Raw genomic sequence first — 22656 nt, 5'->3', positions numbered from 1 at the left:
GCGAGGAGGGGGCGGCGGCGCCTCCTTGTCTCTGTTTCCCTGGGGCTCGGGCGGGAGCGCGAGCGCCGTGTCCCGGCGCTGGGAGGGCGCGATCCCAAAATTATTTTAAATGACTTCACAAATAAAACCCATAAATTGCAGATAAAATTAGTATTACATCTATCAAATAGTAAAAATTTACATGAAAAAGTGATATTATCAATTGAAAAAAAAATAATGTTTGTACAATTAGGAAGAGACAGGGCACATACCTTACTAAATAAGAAATAGAGAGGCAGCATTAACATATAAAAAAATGCTGAAATACATACAAACTAATATATAAAAAATTTTAAGGTGAAAAATCATTTTAGAATTTAGAGATGGGCAATATTTTTTTAAAAAAAAATCTAAAAATATCTGTAAAAGAAAAAAAAATTGCTTTGAAAGAAAGAAAAGAGAATTCCAGGTTTTAAATATGTTGGAAGGAAGAAAGAAAAAAAAAAAGAAAAAGGAAGAGTAATCAATATGAAAATCACTCAAATCAGTCAATGTAATTAAAAACCAAAAAAAAAAAAAACAAATTAAAAACACCAATGCGCAACAGAATGATCAAATTTACTGGATTTAAAGTCCACTACTTATGGTGAAAAAAGATAAGTTTATTACCACCATATATTACAAAGGTAATATAATATTAGCTTAGACTAGAAAAATGAAGAATAGTGTTACTTTATTAGATAATTAACAACTTATGCATATGCCTGGAATTTTATTGGGTTTGGAGCTGAGAATTAAACCAAGTGTCACAAAGATTTATAGATTATCTCTTAGTGATAACATTTTTTTTAAATTTTTTGCCTACTAAGAGTTGTTTCAGAGTAATGTCTTTATTATTTCCACAATTTAATAACTGAAAACAACTGTGTTGTAAAAGATGGAGGACAATGGGAAAAGTTTAAGCTGCATTCGGACTAATCAAAGAGCAAATTAATGTATTTTCTGATTTTAAAAAATATGGACACCTTTTAGGTCATGAATATTCTTCCAAAATATAACAAGTTATATATATACATACACACACACACACATACACACACACATACTATTTATATATGAAGATTACTGTGACATTGTTTATAGCATCTGAAAATTGGGTGTAGCTTCCACGAGTTTATATAAAGGAATGGATTTAATTTTAGCATATCCATTATGTGAAAAAAATTATTAACTTAAAATTATGATGCCAATTTATTTACTCTAATAATAGGTATAAAAAGGTAATAAAGTTGAAAAAAAACATGTTTGATCCTGGTTTTGAAAAATGCTAATCCAGTAGTAATGATTCATAAGATTATACAGAAAATATTAGCCATAATCAAGAAGGTAATTCTTTTTTATTTTACATTGAACTTTATGAACATAAAAAATTGACATCCTATTCCTAAAATATTGTTAGATGTTTGACAATAGGCAGAAATAACACAAAATTAGAGAATGAGTACTAATGCTAAAATTTAAGCTACAACTTTATTACCACCTATGTGAATAATGAAACACATTATTTTTAAGTGTCCCTCATTCTTTGGTCATTTGAAAATGTAAGGCTGTATATGAACATACTTTGAACATGAAACAATATTTATAAAATTACTTTTTTTTCAGAATAAAGTCTTAGAACCCTAAATTTTCTTATGCTTCATAAAAACACTATTGTGGTTCTCACCAGGCCAATAATAATAACACTAATAATAAAAAATTTTTCAAGGCTGAGATTTCCCTTTCATGCTCAGAAGATAAACAGACAATTGGCACCAAATTATAGATTTGGGACAAACAAAACCTTGGTCTGTCAGTACAAGTAGATAAAGTGAAGCTCAAGTGCTACAAAAGGATTTGATAGTACAACAGTTTGTTTGTTTGTTTTGGTACCAGTGATTGAACTCAGAGGCCCTGGACTACTGAGCCACATCCCAGCCCTATTTTGTATTTTTTTAGATATTTTTTAGTTGCTGATGGACCTTTAAATTATTTATTTATATGTGGTGCTGAGAATAAAACACAGTGTCTCACATATGCTACGCAAACACTATATTATGAGCCACAACCGCAGCCCTCATATTTTGTATTCTTATTTACAGATGGTCTCACTGAGTTGCTTAGCGCCTTGCTGTTGCTGAGGCTGGCTTTGAACTCCTGAGCCTCTAAGCCACTGGGATTACAGTTGTGCACCACCGTGCCTGGCTGATAGCACATCAATTTATTAAAGCAGAAGCATCTTCTGTGAATTTATTGGACAGCTTCTGCTAACACCCTTTCAAGTGCAATCATGTGCTTTCTTTCATTCTAACTAATGACTGATTCCTTTCTCTTCTTCTGTCCAGATAACTTTAAGCTCCTTATCTTTATTGAATCTAACTTAGAAAACAAATGTGTTATGTTCTAACATCAAATATGAAACACATTTTTGTAATAGAATATTGTTGTCTTTAATTTTCCATATTATATCTCTAAAATCACAGACACTTCGAAAAGACATTACATTGTGTTTTATGAACATTCCAAATAATAAGTAGCTAAGATAAATATTTTCTGAACTCTGAATGTTAAAATCTGGTACTTCTTTGTATTCTCATATTCTAAAATAGCTAATATGATGGGCCTAGGTGTTCAAACTGGAGAGATTGAGTAGAGCTTGACACTAGGGGGTTGAAAATTGTTCGCCCTGGTTTCTTCTACTTTAATTATCATTTTTTTAGTTGAGTTCCCCTTAATTTTATGTTGGAATACTATAATAATATCCTGACTCTTGTGTGTGTGTTTGTGTGTGTGTATTTTTCAATTTACTTTTTAAGCTCATATGTCTGATATCAGCACCTCCCTATATAAGCACCATAACTGTTCCAGGTAGAAAGTAAAAGCAGACACACTTAAAATTTTGCATCTACAATTTACCCCTTTCCCTCAAATGTTACTTTCAATACATCATCATTTTATTGTTAACAAGTTAAATATTGTTCCAATTCTCCTTCTTCTTCTATCCTCTTTGTTATTACCACAAATCAGTGTTCTGGGGTGGGAGACTCCCCTGGGAACATCTGAAAATGCCTAAAGATACTGAGATGTTGTTATACTGGAGATGAGGGAAATATTACTGACATCTAATGAGTAGAAGCCTTGGTTACTGATAAACTACTACATTTTTACAGCAAAACCCCCAACAGCACAGAATTCTGCAATGCAGAACCATCATAATGCTGAGGTCCAGAAACTGCCTGAGATCAAGACATCATTAACTGGTAAGTGTCGCGACCCCTTGCCCGCAAGGAAGACGCAACTCAGGAATCTTCTTTCAGCAGTTTATTCAGGTCCTTGATATTTCTTCTTCTCCTTCTTGGATGCCCCTCCCAGCCTTAATAAAGCATCTCAAGCCCCAATGCAAAGCTGCCACGTGGAGCTTTCTCATAGGGTGATAAGGGATTACGTGCCAACTCTCCAAAAAAGGAGTTGTTTATCACAGGCCACAGTGGAAGCCGGCGCCATCTTCTAATGGCGGCCACGGTCTATAGGAACGGCTCACCACAGTTCCCCCTTCTGTTTTATAAAACAATGCAGGCGAAAGTAGAGGTCCTATCCCACTGTGCAGAAGTGGCTGCAATGTATGGTTCAGTCCTAAGGAGGCGCCTTCCCCAGACCTGATCCCATATCAGCCGACGCCTTTTTTCGTAGGGCGGGGCGTGGACGTCAAACCCGCATGCAATAGGACATGCTTTCCTTGAGGTCCGTTGAGGGATCACTCAAGTGCAGTGCCTTGCCTCGCATCCTGCATCGTGACGACGATGAGAAGTAGGATAACACAGGTAGCCTGGTAATGATGACAAAATTTAAGTTGGCAACACAATCCCTAAGCCCCAGAGGAAGGTAAAGAGTCTGTAGCCGAGAAGAAAGACCAGTCCTGAAACCCATCTGCGTGCAATGGTAACAAGACCTGCAGAGTGCAAGGGCTATTCAGCACTGGGAGAGCATAGGAAAGAGGGCACGCCAATCCCAGTGCAATGTGAAATTAACTTGGGGTGCAATGGCCATGCCCAGAAAATCACTGTTTAAGATGTGCAAGCCAGATTTGTGGAGAAATGCCATTTTCTAAGGCCGCAAAAGCCTGTACAATCATAGCCTTCTCTTGCGCATGGCGAGCTTTAAGGCGACAGAGAAGCCACAAACAAAGTACAACACCGAAGCAACACATTGCACCAAAAATGCCTACCCCCACCCACTCTTTGAAGAAGGAAAAAGCAGAAGATATCCAATCGGTGAATCGACCCAAAGTCACGGGATCGACACGGGTACTGTTCAAGACAGCTATCTGGGTTAGTTGAGACTGGATCATGTCTTCCGCTGCCATGGACCAATTTCCGGCCAAATATTCGCCAATGATGCGGGAGGCATTCCTGGAATCATTAAATCTGACAGAGGTTATACATAAATGTGCACGTTGGTCAACACAACCCAAATGTACTAGGTCAGACAATTCCTCAACTTGAGCTTGAAGCAGATCTATCCTTTGATTAGCAGCCAAAATCCCAGATAAAATGTGTTGATTAATTTTACTTTGGGATTCAAGTACAGTGGATGTTTGTTGAATAACCTGATTAATAGTGGCAGCAGTTTGTACTTGGCTGGCCATGGCTACTCCAGCTGTAGCTGCTGCAGCAGCAGATACCGCCACAGCTGTCACTATAGCTGCCGTAATTCCAAAATCTCTACGGGTTCTAATCAATTCAACAATAGGAAAGGATTCTGGATCTGCAGTAACCGGGATCGGGACAAAGGTTGGAATTTTCATAATCACTGCCATAGTCCAGGAGCCATTCCAACACTCAGACAAGTAGCAAGTAACATTAGAACAATTAAGCATCCCCTGTAATGTAACATTAGCCAAAATAAACAGGAACGGAGATTGGAGACAGACTGCTGCAGAGGGTAATGTAGCATTAGATAATTGTGAATTATTTGCAAAAATTTTAAGCCTCCTACCTCGCTCCGAGTCTTGGGTACTGCCAGAAACATTAAACAGCCAACTTTGGACTCCTAATATTTCCCTGGGGAAACACAAGCGCAGACTAGACTAGCCCAATCTGAGGGAGTCATACAAAATCTAGTAAGTCCCTCCACCTGAGTGAGAGTGAAAGCGGCATCTATGCCATAAGTGCGGACGGATTCTGCCAAGGATTTAACTATCTTAAAGTCTAAAGGCTCATGATATCTTCCCCTATTATTGTCCTGAAACACCGGGTACGCAAGTCCCATATCTGTATTAACTGTCCTCCAAACTTGCGCATGAAAAGACCTCCCGGAACCTTGGCTCCCCCCCACATACGGGGGTGGGGCAACAGGCATCATATCTTCTTCTAAATTTTCAACCTCCTCCTCCTCAGAATTCTGTTGACCAATATTAGATCCCTCCCCCTTCTTACAGTAGGCATGCGCGCCTTGTGTCTCCTTTTTCTTCTTTTTCATTTTTATCTTATGTAGTTGTTGTAACAATATATCAAGGTCCTCAGAACTCTCTGAGTCGCTTGTGTTCTCAGGCGTTCTGAATTCGGTCAAGTCTGGGTAGAGCCTTCTCCTATTTTTATCTTCAGGCTCTTTTGCCTTCTCACTACTGTTACTTTTGATACTCTCTGCCACTTCACTATGTGATCCTTCAGATTTTTCCTCATGTAGTTGTTCAAGAACAGCCTGACCCTCACACACAGCCTCTTGGCATTTACCATCTGTTATACATCCTCTAACTAACTTCCAAAGTGGTATAACACCACCCTCTAAGGTGCCTTGCTCACAAGCAAAGTCAAGATCTTTGCCTAATTTATCCCAACTAGGTACAGTAAGGCTGCCCGAAAATGCAAACCACGGTGCAGCGATATCTATCTTCTGTAAAAATCTCTGTAAAGTACTATGTTTCACTTCCAGGCCCTTGGAACGTAACAGGCCATCTAGGGCCAGGAGAAGCGGACTTGAAGATGCGGCACCCATGACACAACAACAAAAGAAGCACAAAAAACAAAAGCGAAAGTACACAGTGCAGCTGCAATAAAATGTAATGCTCTCTCTTTCTTTACAGAGGAGCTGCCCCGCTTTGGTCGCGGGACCCACTTACCTGGGACTAACCCCGCTTTGGTCGCGGATCCCACTTACCTGGGACTAACCGGTGCACCACCCCTGACTGCTGAAAGTTCTGGTTCCCGGGTCTCGGCACCACTTGTCGCGACCCCTTGCCCGCAAGGAAGACGCAACTCAGGAATCTTCTTTCAGCAGTTTATTCAGGTCCTTGATATTTCTTCTTCTCCTTCTTGGATGCCCCTCCCAGCCTTAATAAAGCATCTCAAGCCCCAATGCAAAGCTGCCACGTGGAGCTTTCTCATAGGGTGATAAGGAATTACGTGCCAACTCTCCAAAAAAGGAGTTGTTTATCACAGGCCACAGTGGAAGCCGGCGCCATCTTCTAATGGCGGCCACGGTCTATAGGAACGGCTCACCACAGGTAAGTAGATACCTGAAACAACAGGATGAATGAATGATCTCTCTCTGTTGCTCTGGCTCCCATCCAAGACAAATTTCCACACTACAGCAGAGCCAGCCTGTCCAAAATGTAAAAAGAGCCTGTATTTTATACTTAAAACTTTAATTACTTAGTACAAGGGATGGAAGGCATTATAAAATTCTTCATAAATTATTTCCTCATTAACTCTTTAGTTTCTTCTCGCCTCCCTTTTTCTTTCTATACCAAACTTCAGCACTACTGAAGAGTTTTCTATTATTTAAACGTTCATCTTCTCTCTCTGTTGTCTGATTTCTGGCATTTTGATATGCTGAAGCTTCTGCCTGATTGCTATGACACTCAATTGATAGGGCTTGTTCCCTTTGGACATAGGTCTCCCTCTGAGGAAAAAATAGAATATAATCAGGAAAATGCAAATAACCACTGCATCACTGGAATTTCTGAGAGAGCTTATTAGACTGTTTTGGAAAATTAATTTAGTATATTTTGTAATTGTGTTGCATTCTAAAAAACAAACACCCACCGCAGTTTGTTATCTTTGCCATTTTAACACACAATAAGATACTTCTGAGACAAAGTTTTTCTCCTGATTTGTTTTGGCACTGGAACCTGGAGTCATCCACCAGGACAGAGTGCCTAAGGAAGATGGACTTCCCTTCATTTTCAGATGCCCCAGTTGTCTGAGCAATAAATATTATTCCATCTACTTAATAGCCAGGAAGTCACAAAACAATTGAGAAAAAAATAGCAAGTTTTGAGACAGTGAGGAATTCTTCCTGCTTATACTTTAATAAAGACAAAACAATATGAACAAAATTTCTAGTGATGTTTAATTGGCTTAGGTAAGGTAGGGGATAGCCATCTGAACAAGTCACTGACATATCAATGTTACCTTTTGGAATTTTAAGCAATTTTTTGACAAAGGAAACTGATTTTGCCAATCTGAGAGATAGTGGAGACTTTTTCTCTTTGAATAAAATCATCCTACTGACTTACACAGATAGATTCCAAATTTTTGTATCATGCTGCTTGATTTTGCAAATGCCACTGTCCAATTTCCCTTAGATTTTTTTTAAGTTCTCTTGTGTAATATGTAGGAGTAGTTTCTTGGCCTGATGGGCACAACTTCCCCTTTGTGACACAGTGAAAATAAGGATACTGGTAATAGACATCAATAAGTTCCATTCCAATTTTTAAAGAATTAGCATTTACATGTTTAGTTTTCAAAAAATAAAAATCAAACAAATGTTATTCCTCATAAAAGACTTGTGACACAGAATATTTAATTTCTATAATTTTGCTGTTTCCTTCACTTATCCACAATATCATATTCTTCTTTAGAGTGGAAGAGATAAAAGCTTTTGTGTTGATGACATATTAAAGAGAGAAAGTGAAATGAGCTTAAGTTTGATTTAAAAAATGTGTTTTTCAGAATGTGTAAGTTCAATTTTTATAAGCATTAAAGCCAAGCATTTCTAAGTGATCAGACTTAACTCTTCTTTTAAATTTATTCCATAGGTAATAGCAGACAATTAAAAACTACTCCCCACATCCACAGAAGCATTATTTTCCACTTGAGAAACGCAAGTACCTTTGTTTCATTATCTATTAGAGGATAGAGAAATAGTAGGTCTGACAAAAATATATGTATGATATGTATAATATATAATATATATGTATAATAGATGGGCGTATTTAAGTATGTAAATTGTATCTCTGCCTGTCTTAAAAACTGCTAATTAAAAAAGTGAATGCCATTCTAATTTTATTCTGTTTAAGAGGTAATTTATTCAAGAATATTCAGAAATCATCTATCTAATGGAAGGTTAGATTTTATTAGCATAATCCAAAAGTATCATTTATTACTGGGGTAAGTAAGTGGTGTGGGGCTTTCATTTGGGCTTTAAAGTTTGTGTCCACTTGCACTATAAAATTATTGTAAGAAAAGTTCCTTGTCACAAAATATAGAATTAATATTATAGCTCTGAATATTAGATATAATACACAGTAACTAAAAACTTTAGATATATTTTATATTAAATTATTCTTTCATTCTTCCTTTTATATACTAGATGTTGATGATATAAAGAATAATACAATATGATACCAATCTTGAAAGAATTTGCATCATAATGGAGAAGATATCTATTTGTAAAAACTGAGACAAAGCACACTTAATGTTGTGATTAAAGCTTTTGAAAAAGTATATGGAAATTAGATTAATAAGCTCTCACTTCTATTAGGATGGGAAAGTAATGATGGTACAGCAGAAATTCTTTGGGTCATGAAAAAAAGAGAATTCAAGGTGGAGCTTTAAGAGCTAGAGGCAATGGAGGCTATGTTGGCAAATGTTAAGTGTAAATAGGGACAGAGAAGCAATAAAAATCAGAAGAGGTAGGAATTGTGTGAAGCAAAGGAATTATGCGTACAAGTATTACAGGGAATTTGGAAGACTATTTGTGATCATGCTTGGAAGAGCTGGGGAACATATGAATAAATATTGAGTTTACTGCATAAATAATAGAATACTTTCTTACTTTTGTGGGTATGGCATGGTTAAATGTTTATTTTAGAAACTAATGCTTGTGAGAGGGGAGAATGGCACACTTGAGAGAGGCTCATGACAGGAAGAGCAACTAGGGGCAGGTCACTGTTCTCTAGGCTAGAGATAAGAGAAAGGAGGGTTGTAAGCACTGGCAATAATGACAAAATGAGAACTTATTTAGAAAGCAGAATAAACAAAACATAATAGTAAGGATTTGATTTTTATAAAGTGTGTTGTAGCTAAAATCACAAAATTTAGAGATTTAAAATTGCCTATAATTATGTCTCAATTATGGTAAAAACTGCATTAAAATAATTGAATACTTGGTGTGTCACAGCAACTCATGTGGTGGGAACAGCAGCAGCGGCCAGGCAGCACAGTTTCAGAAGGTTCCTGAGAGCCACTGCCTGCAGCACCTGCGTGAGCCTTGTGCTCTCAACCAGGAAGCTCCAGAGGAAGGTCAGCTCTGAAGAATGTGAGGCTAAGAAGAAACCCAAGAGGAGGTCTTCCAGGCTGTCTGCTCGGACTGCTACTGCCAAGGCAGATGCCAAAACCAGAAAGGTTTTCTTTCATAGTCAGCAAATGGAAATAGTGATGTGAATGAATAATTGTGATATGAGGTAATAAATGCAGTTTTGCAAATATTTCCAAAGTAGAACTGTCAGGAAGCAGCAAGTCATCAAGTTGACTATATAAAGTATATGTTCACAAAAGGGAGATTTTATAAGGATAACAAAAGAGGAGTTGAATATTTCCAGATGGAGCAGAGTGAGACTGAGAGGTCCGTGAAAAGAAAATAGGATTTCAGGAGGTGCATCATCATCTGCCTAACTAGAAATATATTAGACAGTTAAGGGAACTGAAAGACTTTAATTTGATTGAAATGCACAATATATTTCTATAACAAAGGGAAAACAGGCAAAAGAGAAATTAGAGAGTACATTGCTTGGTCCTTTAATAAACTCAGATTTTATTCTTAAGCAAAGACAGGAATAACATGGGGACGTTTACATTTTAGAATAATCTCACTGGCTTTATTGCTGACGATGGGATAACAGGATGTAAGACCTATGAATGAGGGGCTCAGAGTAGAGCTTACTATATTTTAGCAGAAAGATGATACAAATTTTAATGTCATTATCAGTTACCAGACGATGTTATTTAGAGTCAACAAAATATGATTACATTGAGAAGTAAATTGAGAAGTAAAGTTGATATATGTTTGATTTGATATATTTTGACGTGGAATTTATATATTAAAAAAAAACCTTTTATAATTTACACTAAGTGTTTGCTGTGCCTCTATAGATGAAATATTTGAAGGATTTACTGAATCTGACAATTTTAGTGTTTTAGCCTCCTGATTCATTAATATAAAATGTTACATTTTAAGTAAGGGAAGTATTCTTTGTTTGAATTACTGCTGTATAAAAAGATATTTAAATGATTATATCAAACAAGAATTTATTATGTCTGTTTTTATTATTTAATTTTCCTTTTAATGTGTTATGGAAAACAAAAGTTTAATAATAGAAAATTACATTTATTTTACATAATTTTGGAATAATTTTTAGCTAAGTTATCTAAGGCAAAAAATAAAAAGTAAAGTTTTAGAAAGCCTGATATGTGGTAGGGGGTGGGAGAACTAGAGGTGTGCAGAATTTGTGGTTAGAGACTGATCCTTCCCATCTCTTCCAGATGCTTCCCTTACTCTTACCATTTCTCCAAATTTGATATTGATACTCTCTTCTCACCTTTTTTCCGAAGAGGCAATTACATTACTTTCTATGATTGCAGAAAGTAATGATTACATTATATTAGATTTTGACACTAAATTACACACTGGTGAGAAAGCCATGCTCTTCATTTGGTTTTTATTTTCATCACTAAGACAATACAAAGGTGACTTGCATTCTGTAGTGAAAAGTTATTTCAATATTCCTAGTAAAACATAACAGAAACATATATGTTTTATTTCATTAAGATCTCCTGAAGGGAGACAATTCTTTGTTGTATACTAGAGCCTTTTTCCCCAAGTTTTGAAAAGCAAAATGTCTCCAGGTATTGTCAACTATCTCCTAGACTATGAAAATGGGGGAAGAAGCAAAAACTTCCGTGATCCAGATGCAAAAAACATATTAAATGTTTAAAGATATTTCATCCTTTAAATTCTAATGAAATGCCCAAACACAATTCTTTTTTTAATTTAATTTTTAGTTGTAGTTGGACACATACCTTTATTTTATTTATTTATTTTTATGTGGTGCTTAGGATTGAACGCAGGGTGTTGCACATGCTAGGAAAACACTGTATTACTGAGCCACAAGCCTAGCCCCCCCAAATACAATTATTGTCTAAAGAAATATGGAAAGAAAAAATCATCACTTTATATGCCTGTACATCTAATAGATCTACAAGTGGTTTTGTTATATTTGTAGAAAAGAGGAGAATGGAAGGTAAAGTTTTCCCATTCAGTTTTCTCAATCTGAATGCTCTTGTACTCTAAGCAAGACTTGTTGATTTTCCTCATAATTAAACATAATCTACATTCTGTTACAGCAACACATTCAAGGAGAGAATAAGGTACCAATCATTTACTTGCAGAAAGAAAATTAACAATTTGCTTCATGTTGCTTTGAAATAATCATTTAGGTTTTTAAAAAGTACCCAAGGTTTTCACCCACTTTCTCCTTACATTATCGTCATTGAACATAATAGACAGCTAATAAAAATGTGACCTTATGTGGGGGAGATATTATTTTCAATCAATCACTACTTTGGATAAATGTTTTGAGTCATTCAATGGTAAATGTGTCCTTCTGCTCCACTGGCATATATGGGAGACACAATTAGGATTACTGTAATTATCAACTACTTCCTATAAGCAAATAGAAATGATAGCTAAATAATCTTTAAGTGAATAATATTAAATATCACAATTATGAAAAAAGTAAAGAATGTGAGTTATTTAATATTTTTTTTCGAATTCCAACTCACTGTTTTGCCTGGAATTACACTACATTATGTTGAAGTAATTGGTAAACTATACTATTATGAGTGTAAATTTTACAAATATTGAAATTAATGCATTCTGAATAAAATCACAAACTCTTAAAATGGGATATTTAAAGAGGGGAAAATATTAACTAACACAACTATCTAAAAAATTTTATTATACTTTACTGGGCAGTCATAGTCATAATATTCTTATAAATACTTTTAAAAACTTTTTTTTTTGTAGTTGTAGATGGACAGAATACATATATTTTATGTTTTTTTATGTGGTGCTCAGGATCAAACCCAGTGCCTCACACATGCTAGGCAAGCATTCTGCCACTAAGCTACAGCCCCAGCCCCAAGGCATTCTTTTTAAGTATCATTAAGTTTACACATATTTTTTTGGAAGGGATTGAGTATTTCTTCATCTATGATCAACACTTTTAGGCTAATTTTCTGTTTTAGCTCAAGTTTTTAAAAAACCTGCTTTTATTCACATTAAAAACAAACTGCTTGATATGTACTCAATAATTAGATGATGAATTAAGATGTAATTATTCCTATAAGTAGGATGTGGATGCACTGGAGCAAACACCAGCAAGAGTGAGGGCATGCTGCTAAACTGTCTCACCTACTTTTATCATGCTGTATCCACTTTAGGGATCCAATTTATGTGGTTAACAAAACTTTCAACAAATTCATTTCATCCTCACAACAATTATACAATGGTGAGATCAACTTAATCTTCATTTTACAACTTGGGAAACTGAAGAACAAAAATATCCCATAACTTATATAAAGTGGCATGCCAATAGTGGCACAGCATGGATCTGAACAGTCTTGCTTCAGTAGCAGGATTTTTCCAACCTCAATAGACACACAATTCAGTTAGCAATCTTATTAAATTCAGATTCGGACTCAGTACTTCTGGTTAGGGGAAAACAACATTCTGAGTTTTAACAATCACACCTGTGATAGAGATGTTCCTAGTCTGAAGATCACCCTTTAATTACCAAAGTTCTAATCTACACTGGACAATAGTGAGAGATATGGCAACCATCAGAAACACAGTTTATCCTCAGAAAATTACTCTTATGTGCAAATTGCCAACTTCTGATTTAGAAATTATGCTACTTCTTTTTCTTTCTTATAAATTTAACAAAATTTGCAAGTATTATAGTATTTACAAGTATTATAGTAGCTGATTTCAGGTTTTGCTAGTCAACATATGATTAATATAAACTTGAAACTGTAATATCTACCCCCCAATAAGGCCTTCCCTCATCCAAAAATGATTTACAATTACTCTTGAATATCTTCTTTAACATAGATTCAGCCCAAACCCATTAATATTTAGGAGTACATGTTTGTACCCTCTATACAGGAAAAGAAATTCAAGGTTAACTTAGAAATCCAGCACCTTTCTAAACTTTTGCTGTTTACACAAGTGCTGACTCTAAGTGGAAAAGGAAGCACATCCTTTGATAAATAGAACATAAATGTCAACACATTACTAAACAACTCTCGTCCATAACTTTCTGTAAAACAAAGGGATGTTCATAATAATTTCCCTTCACGCTCACTGGTGAATTGATTTTCATACCCTAATCTAAAATATAGAATGTAAAAAGTATAAACGTAAACCAAAAAACATATATTATTTCCCTGTGTTTAAAATGTATTGGCCCATAGGCCTTCAATACTTAAAACCTAAAATACCATCAAATCATTAGAAATTAAATCTTTATCAACCTTTATCAAAGAAATATTCCTATTGACATATAATCAAACACTTTTAAAGTCATGCATTTAATTTGACAATGATATCTACCAAAAGGCCATCCTGGATGTGTATATTAGACCTAATTATGTAACTAAAGAATAACTTATTAATTAAAACAAAAGATGGGATTTAAGACAAATCTCCCTAGTACAAGTAATTCTGGTTTTCCTGTATCTCATTCAACATTTTCCTGAATGTACCCAGATACACTTAACATTTCTTCCCTGAGGGATAATTAACACTGTCACATACTTTGACAAGTTTATACATACATACATACATACATACATACACACACACACACACACACACACCCCATACCAAAAGCCATTGCCGCAGTCTGGCTGGGCACAAATGCCGCAGTCTGGCTGGGCACACAATCACGAGCCACCACACAGCTTGTAGATTCAAACAGCAACTCTTTATTCCTGAACTCACACCAGCCATCTACAAACACGTTCTGGGGAAATCCACGTTCTCTGCCCAAATCCACGTTCTCTGCCCAAATCCACCTCCACTGGGCTTCTATCTCCAAAATATACTGTCTGAATCCCGTGAGAACTCAAGGAGAACTCAGGCAGCAGGATCGCCCTATTCCCAGCAGGAATAATCTTAAACCTTAAACCTGGAACCTAAACCGGGAACGCCCTAATCCGCCTTGGTCCTTGAGCAAGGTCACCTACATTCAATGTCACTGCAACATGGGGTACGCTGGCAAGGAAATTGTCATACCTACTTGGCTAATGGCTCCCAGCATCTCCCCCCTTCTGATTAATTAAACAACAAGCAATGTGGCTTAAGGACCGTGCCTGGTAGGTTGTCCAATTCAACATATGGTTCTTACCCGTCATCGGAAAACTGACCTTTAGGCGTCAGCCTCCTGTCTTAGGTTGATACCACTGCAATTGAATCATACCCGTCACTGACTACCGGTCCAGCATACAGCCATACTTGTGGATAGGTCTATGTACCAGTGGGGGGGGGGGGGGGGTGAGGTTCTTTGCCTCACCTCTGTTGGCCCCCAAATTTGGCCTTGGTGCCAGTGGGGGAGTGAGGTTAATGTGGCTTAAGGACCGTGCCTGGTAGGTTGTCCAATTCAACATATGGTTCTTACCCATCATCGGAAAACTGACCTTTAGGCGTCAGCCTCCTGTCTTAGGTTGATACCACTGCAATTGGATCATACCCGTCACTGACTACCGGTCCAGCATAAGCCATTCATTGGCCCCCAAATTTTAGACCATCACTAGCAGAAGGGAGGAGGATACAGAAATGCCATGACACCAAGCCAATTGACGGCTCCTTGGGAAAAACTGCATCACTGGTGACACCATCAGCAAAGATATGTCAGCACTACCACAATTAACATGGGGTGCACTGGCAAGGAAATAAAAATTGCATCACTGGTTAATCACTATCGCAGATGTAAGAATGGCCAAGCTGGAGCTCTAGATATCAGCTGTTATGGATTTGAGTCAAATCATCTTCTTTTGGATCTGTAGAAATTGTTTTAGTTAGTCTCTCTGGAATCCAAATCGGCTGCTGTTCTCCCTGTGGAAAAACACAAACAGAGCCCCGACTCCAGACAATCACTGGGTCAGGACCTTTCCATTGTCCTGTTAGAATATCTTTCCAAAGTACCTTAGGCTTATGTACATTTTTTGGATACATATGTCTTTCCGCAGCACTAAGTCCTGATGAATCCAAATTTAAAAAGTTTAGAGTAAAAAGGGTTATTTTAAGTTTATCTTTGGGGGATATATACCCCTTTCCAATTCCCTCTTTTTTGCTTTAATAAGTATATGTCTGTATCTAATAGTTGTCTTAGCTTCTTGCATTTTCTATCTGAAATACCTTTACTTGAAATTTTCAACCATTTTCTATCTTATTTCTATCTTCTAGTTTTTTTTCTAAGGTTTGTATATTTACCCTTAGTTGCTTTTTTTTCCTCTTTGTTTTCTTGTTTCCTATTTTGTGGGTTTAAAATTATTGTCTTCCTACATTTTTTTTTATCTTTCTACATCTTCTTTATCTTTTTTCTTTTTAACTTTCTATACTTCTGTCTTTAAAGTTTTTCACTTTAAATTTTTAATCTTCTTTATCTAAGTATCTTTTATCCTATTATCTTCCCATTTTTTTTAAAGTAATGCCTTTAAGATTAACTAGGCTTCGAATGATGCAATAAAGCAATCTTTTTTCCGCCATGAAGGTATCTCGACCACCTTCAATTTAACCTTTTAAAGCCTTTTAATTATCATCTATACTGTACTTTTAAATGTACTTTTTCACCACCTACAACTTCACTCTTTTAAATGAGGCTTAGATTTTGTTTAAATCCCATCAATGTTAGTTTACATGGCTGCCCTTCAACCAAAGGCTTTTTTTTTTTAACTCCATTGAGAAGCTTTGTCTCAATCTGCCATGTACAAATACCTTTTTCTTCTTTCTTCCTTTCTCAAGCTTTTAAAGTAAGTCTAGTTTCCTCAAAATCTTTTTAAATGGCATTTTACAACTTTTTACTTTACCACACAGAGATTATCTCATCTAGAAACATTTCTTTCTCCTTTAACCTTTCATATTAAAATATATTTCCACATCTTGAATCTTTTTATATCTTTTTTAACTGTTAACCCTTTTTATAAATTTACATTCTGAAACAACTCTTATAAAATTTCTGATTTAGACAAATTACTCCACTTTAATAAGATGAAAGACTTTCATGTTTTTTATGATACTATAATACTATAATTGAAACCCAACTGAAAATTTTTCTACTCTTTGTATATAAATTACACATGATAGAATCTTAACACTTAGTAACCTTGTTTTAGCAAAGACAGACACAAAGCAATATTAAACCTTTTTTCCATTTACCAATTTATGAAAACACACATAATGTTTAAATATATTACCTTATGGAACTTAATAAGTAAAGAGTACTTGATCTTATATTTAGTGGTTGATATTTTAACACTTTAGCTTTGTAAATTAATTAGATGTCTGTAAATACCAAGATCTTAGACAAATGTAGTAAACAGAACTAGCCATCTCTTTCTTGAAGAAAAATCCTTCTACAGGATACCATGATGGTCCCATTGATATACTTAATAACTCGTCTTTAAAAAGCCATGGGCTACATTTTTGTATTGTATCAACATATGCCCTAATTGTTCTTGGTCTCACTGGGGTGCCTCCTTCCTCTAACAATTTCTCTTGCTCGGAGGCGAATAACTTCAAACCTTGAGTCAACCATTTTCCCCGGTTTGCCTGAGAAAGTTCTAGGAACAGGCAACTTGAAATAAAAACAAAATAAATCAAAACAATAACACATTGTTTTTTGAATTGGTCACCCATTCTTTCTCTCTTCCTCAAGGGTGAGAAATTTCACTTACCTCTAAGCTTCAGAAGTTCCCCATACGGGCCACCAAATGCCGCAGTCTGGCTGGGCACAAATGCCGCAGTCTGGCTGGGCACACAATCACGAGCCACCACACAGCTTGTAGATTCAAACAGCAACTCTTTATTCCTGAACTCACACCAGCCATCTACAAACACGTTCTGGGGAAATCCACGTTCTCTGCCCAAATCCACGTTCTCTGCCCAAATCCACCTCCACTGGGCTTCTATCTCCAAAATATACTGTCTGAATCCCGTGAGAACTCAAGGAGAACTCAGGCAGCAGGATCGCCCTATTCCCAGCAGGAATAATCTTAAACCTTAAACCTGGAACCTAAACCGGGAACGCCCTAATCCGCCTTGGTCCTTGAGCAAGGTCACCTACATTCAATGTCACTGCAACATGGGGTACGCTGGCAAGGAAATTGTCATACCTACTTGGCTAATGGCTCCCAGCAAGCCATAATTAAATAATTGCACCTGGAAGTAGCAAGCATAAGGTTTCAAAGGTCTCATGCGATATTAACCCACAAATTTTAAATGTACTTATGATTGTGGAATCCCATTTTTAATTACAACATAAATTAACAAATCTAAATAATACAACTACCATAAAGCTAAAATTCTCATTTATGCAGCAATGAGTTAAAAGAAATATAATACCACAATCTATTGCATTTTCTGGTATGAAAGCAAAAACACAATACAAATTTAGGCTTTTCTATCAAAATTACAAGAACTAACCTTCTACCCAGAAGAATCCAAAGACACACAAAAGCATCTGCATTATTTTACATATGAGGTATATGGAAAAAAGTCTCTCCCCAAAGTAGTAAGAAACAACTTCTGATTTCCTAAGAAACTTGTATTTTACATTTGTTTTTTTCCTGAATCACTTAAACAGCCACAAAGAAACTCAGATATTTAAGAACTAGAGAAGTTAAAAGATGTCCTTTTCAATAGCCAACAGTCACCAAAGACTGTTACAAAAGAAAATAGATATAAGTATTCCATGTTACTATGCACAAGCAAAGCCCAAAGTTTTACTGCTTCACTACTTAAATCACTAAATGTTAAGCATTATTTCATGAACTTAAATGAAATCTGGTATATAAAGAGAAAAAATATGCGATAAGTGAAACTTACTTTCTATTTCACAGAAATAATATTATTATTTTAGATTATTTTACTCCATCTAAAATAATCCTGTGACCTTGTGGAAACAGTCCTGGGTTAAACACTTAAAGTACATTCCTTTACCAAATGTACCAGTACATTACTGCTCTGAAAGCATTCAATATGTCTACTATGTTCTCTAGATGTATATCCATACACTGGTTTAAGCCATTTGGAGAAAATCAACAGAAACCCTTAAAAACGTTTGACCTGACATGCAACTTTAAGACATGTGAGTTTTAAATTAACAGATCTTTACATCTTATGTAATGGAAATTATCAGAATATACTCTGAAAGTTAAGTGATTCTTCCACAGAGCAAATTTAACTTGACCTCCTAAATGGTACAGATTTGACACACCATTTAGAAGGCTAAAAGAAATACTGATTTACTTCTTCTCTAAAGCAATACTGTACAACAAAATTATAATGCAAGTTACACACATAATTTTGAATTTTTTAATATCTTAAAATGATAAAAAATACAATTTTTAAAACACTTACTAAACATGCCAAATATTATTTCAAGATGTAATAAATATCTTTAAAATATTTATTCTTTTACAAATTGTACTAAGTTTTCAAAATCCAGTATGCATTTCACACTTTCAGCATATCACATTTTCAACTAACCACAACAACCTGGTCCATAGTCAGAATATGGCTAGTGGCTACACTATTGAACAGTATATTTTTTAAGTAATATTTTGAGATCTGACATACCACTCTGTTTATAATTAGTTCACATTCATGTCTCCTTTTTAAACTGAAATGGCTGCAACTACAAATATAAGCAAAACTGTTAATTCACTGGATAAATCAGGATCAGATCCCCCTTATCTGGGGATGTGGTTAACACACACACAATAAGTAGCAAATGGATTATTCCTTATTATGTCTCAAGTAGACTTCAGAGATGGTGCTGATTAACATGAGCAAACACAATTTGTAGCAAAAACACAGGTTAAACACCAAAACATTTTTATATCAAATCATAGCACTGCCTTAATTCTAGCATCCCTTCCCCTCTCATTCTTGAGCACATACTTCTATGCAATTTATTTATAATATTGCTCTCTAAATTTGATAAATTTTGTCAACCATACAGTCACCATTCAAAAATAAACAGAACACTATATAAGACACAAATGAAAAAAATCAACCAGCTACTTTTAATACAATTTGTCAACCAATCTTAAATTCTGAGTTCCACTGAATTTGATTCTTCTCACAATTCCAATTAATTTACTGCTAAGAATTTTCCCAAGTCATTAGGATATTTGCTTAAAATGTAAATAATTCCAACTATGTGTTTTCTAGAAAACAACAACTACAACCATAGCTTAGCACATAAAATTTGTCCTTTAGGCAAGTTACTGAATAAATCAAACAGAAACAACTATACTCCTGTTTAATGCTTTTACATTTTGTAACACCATATTCAACAATTTCTAAATTTGGAAAATCAGTTCAGATTGCACACAAGCACTAACTTGAAAACTTAAAACCTTACAGATTTCTACAAAATACTTGTGAATAAATGTATTCCACAGAAAAACAACAGAAAAATCAACACCACTCAAATAAATCTCAGCAAGAAGCACAAGATCAGTATATTCATAAGTACAGAATATATGATACATGCTAAAGAGTATTTTTCTCCTAATTTAATTTAATTCACCTAGGCAATTTTTGTTTAAAGCACTTGCAAAGCTTTAAGGAAGCAAACATAGCTAGCTAGCCTCTTCTGCTGCACATACATACAAGGATAATACATTAATCTCCTGATATCGTTCCACAATTTAGAAATCAAAATAACAAAATTTGTTTCTTACCTGCAGTTAGGAGAGGATTAAGGGTTATTTCAGCTAGCTCCTTCTGAATTCTGTTAGTGAAATAGGAACAGACAAAAAGGATTTGAGACAGTCTACAGAATAACCAGAAATCAGAATGCCCTCTACCATCATGCAGGTAAATGCAAGGCTGGTTTTGCCTTCAGTAATGCTAACATGGCTGCTTCCTCTTTGTTCTCAGAGGCATAACCGAAACTCTTAACAGAAAATTTCAGCTTTTTTCTCACTTGCTACTGTAAATAGGTAAGTCATTTACACCTGATTTGAGAAAGTCCTCCACTACTACTCAACAAAAGGATATAAAATCTATTTTAAAACTCTTTTTACCAAAGAAATTCTCTTTTCAAGCTTATATGCAAACGAGACAAAACAGAAGGAGGAAAAGCACTAGAATATTTTTGACAATGACTTCAATCCACTTTTAGTGTGGTAAAAATTAGAAAGCTATTGCAAGAGCACATTAATAGTTTTGTCAATATTTTATCTGTTTAAAAAAAAGTTTAAAATTTACAAATACCTTTACCAACGAAAAACTTCCAAGGACTATTTTAGCAATCTTACTTAACCATTTCTTTTCTCTGATCTTAGGTACAGCACGTAAATTTAAATTTCATACTCTTGGAGGAAAGAGGGCCTTGAGGTAAGGGGAAAAAGAGCATTTCTCTGATTTTCTTGAAACTTAAAATGTTTTCAAAAGTCGTTTATTGTTCTCTCCACAAGATTACAACACACTGAGAAGAATTTTAAATTATTTCAAAGACTGCTGCTTTTCAATATAATATTCTCAAGTTCATTAGTGTTTGATTAATGGTGCAATGACGGTGAAAATGTATAGAAAAATAAGAACATGAATAAAATGCAATAATTGATCAGTTTTTATATTTTCTTTTAGTTGTGATCAATGAAAAACAACAAAGCATCAACATTAGGTAATGCTATAGGTACATTTTATGTTTGATACAAGAGTTCTACTCAATACAACCACTATCACTGATGGAGTCCCATGATGGATTTTTTTTTTTGCCATCATAGAAAATAAAAGTCAGCAGGAAACAAATAATCTTTCACTTACAACCAACAAAATTTTTTTCCTGCTGTTGATTTTCACTACTATGTCAAGAACATCCATGAGTTTTAAAGATGTGCAAAGTTTTAACAGCAAAGTGACACCTGAGATTGTTAATGGCTTCTTTTCAGTTTTATTTGTTCTCACAAGAACAAGGAGGGATAACTATAACTACAAAAAAAAATTATACCTATTATGAAGGATTTAAAGACTTGTTTGTAAAACTAAGCAAATTTAAAATCTGCTTTCAAAAAAAGCCAAGGCCTGACATTCAACATTTTTTAGCAAATATAAACTTTTTTGATCATTTCCTTTCATGAAAAGTGACACATTTCCTTTTATGAAGCTGCCACCACAGATGCCTGGACTGACACCCACGTGGACACGTGCTAATTTCACTCACGGGTATAACTCACAAAAGGAAACATCCCCAATGTACATCTAATTCAGTTTCACAAATTTTCCTTGCCAACTCCTTAAACTGTCAGGATGAGAATTCAGTCTCTAGGACTCTTCCTGAAATTACCAAAGTACAGAATAAGTTTGCTTAGAAGCATAATTTTAGTGAGGACGTTTTCATGTCCCCTAAAGGATGACAATTCATTCAAGTACAAATAAAATTGGTCATGAAGTATTTCTGGAGTATTGTTCTTGATGTAAAAATAAAAGCATCCAATTGCTTGGAAGACAACCTGACAATGTTACCTTTCAGCACTAGTGGATAACTTAGCAGTGGTTTTGCTAGAGAGTTTGGTGCTCTTCTTCTGCTGGGTTGCAGAAGGTTCTTTCTTCATGATCTTCAGGCTCTGGAGCAGCAGGGTCTTGCTGGTCCGAATCTGAACTGCCACTGCTGGTGCTGGGGCTGTCATCATCGGACATTTGCTTATCACTGGCCATTGGATGAAGTTATCACTTGGAAAACTTTTTTAAAGAGAAGAGAGAAGAAATGTTAATCTAAGAAATCAATCAACAGCTTTTCCTCATCTTAATATCATTCCCAAATTCTATCTCTATAAAAAGGCTTCAAAAGTGTTCACATTTATTGTATGAAAATGTTACTGGGGATAGGATGAATCTTACAATGCCAGCTCTCAGGGATTGTCCGAAATCACCCACTCATTTTTTTTTTTCCATTCCTTGGATAATCTATCAATTGTCTACTTTCTCAGAAGGCATCAAAACGATTTGCCGGGGAACTTAAGGCAAGGAGTATTAACAACATAACTGTAAATAACAGATTTTTATGAAAAATGTTAAAAAGTCACTACATGTCTAAACATTCACAGACTGACATGGGTCAGA

At 35.4% G+C, this 22656-nt stretch overlaps 1 protein-coding gene across 1 annotated transcript in view; it reads right to left on the bottom strand.

The window, feature by feature from the left end:
* The window catches only part of LOC139702202 (ubiquitin-conjugating enzyme E2 E1-like), a 30292-nt gene extending 8021 nt beyond the window's left edge, over positions 1 to 22271 (bottom strand). Inside the window, exons 1-2 of the mRNA XM_071602716.1 lie at positions 22060 to 22271; positions 20271 to 20320 (exon numbers count right to left, since the gene is read on the bottom strand). Of these exons, the coding sequence (XP_071458817.1) occupies positions 20271 to 20320; positions 22060 to 22226 (217 nt within the window). The 5' untranslated portion in view covers positions 22227 to 22271. The remainder of the gene's footprint in view (positions 1 to 20270; positions 20321 to 22059) is intronic.
* Between the last annotated feature and the right edge of the window lie 385 nt (positions 22272 to 22656).

Source organism: Marmota flaviventris, chromosome 16 (genome assembly GCF_047511675.1).
Source record: "Marmota flaviventris isolate mMarFla1 chromosome 16, mMarFla1.hap1, whole genome shotgun sequence".
Classification (NCBI taxonomy): domain Eukaryota; kingdom Metazoa; phylum Chordata; class Mammalia; order Rodentia; family Sciuridae; genus Marmota; species Marmota flaviventris.
The sequence above is the reverse complement of the archived record's forward strand: the minus strand, read 5'-3'. Positions and strand labels throughout refer to the sequence as shown.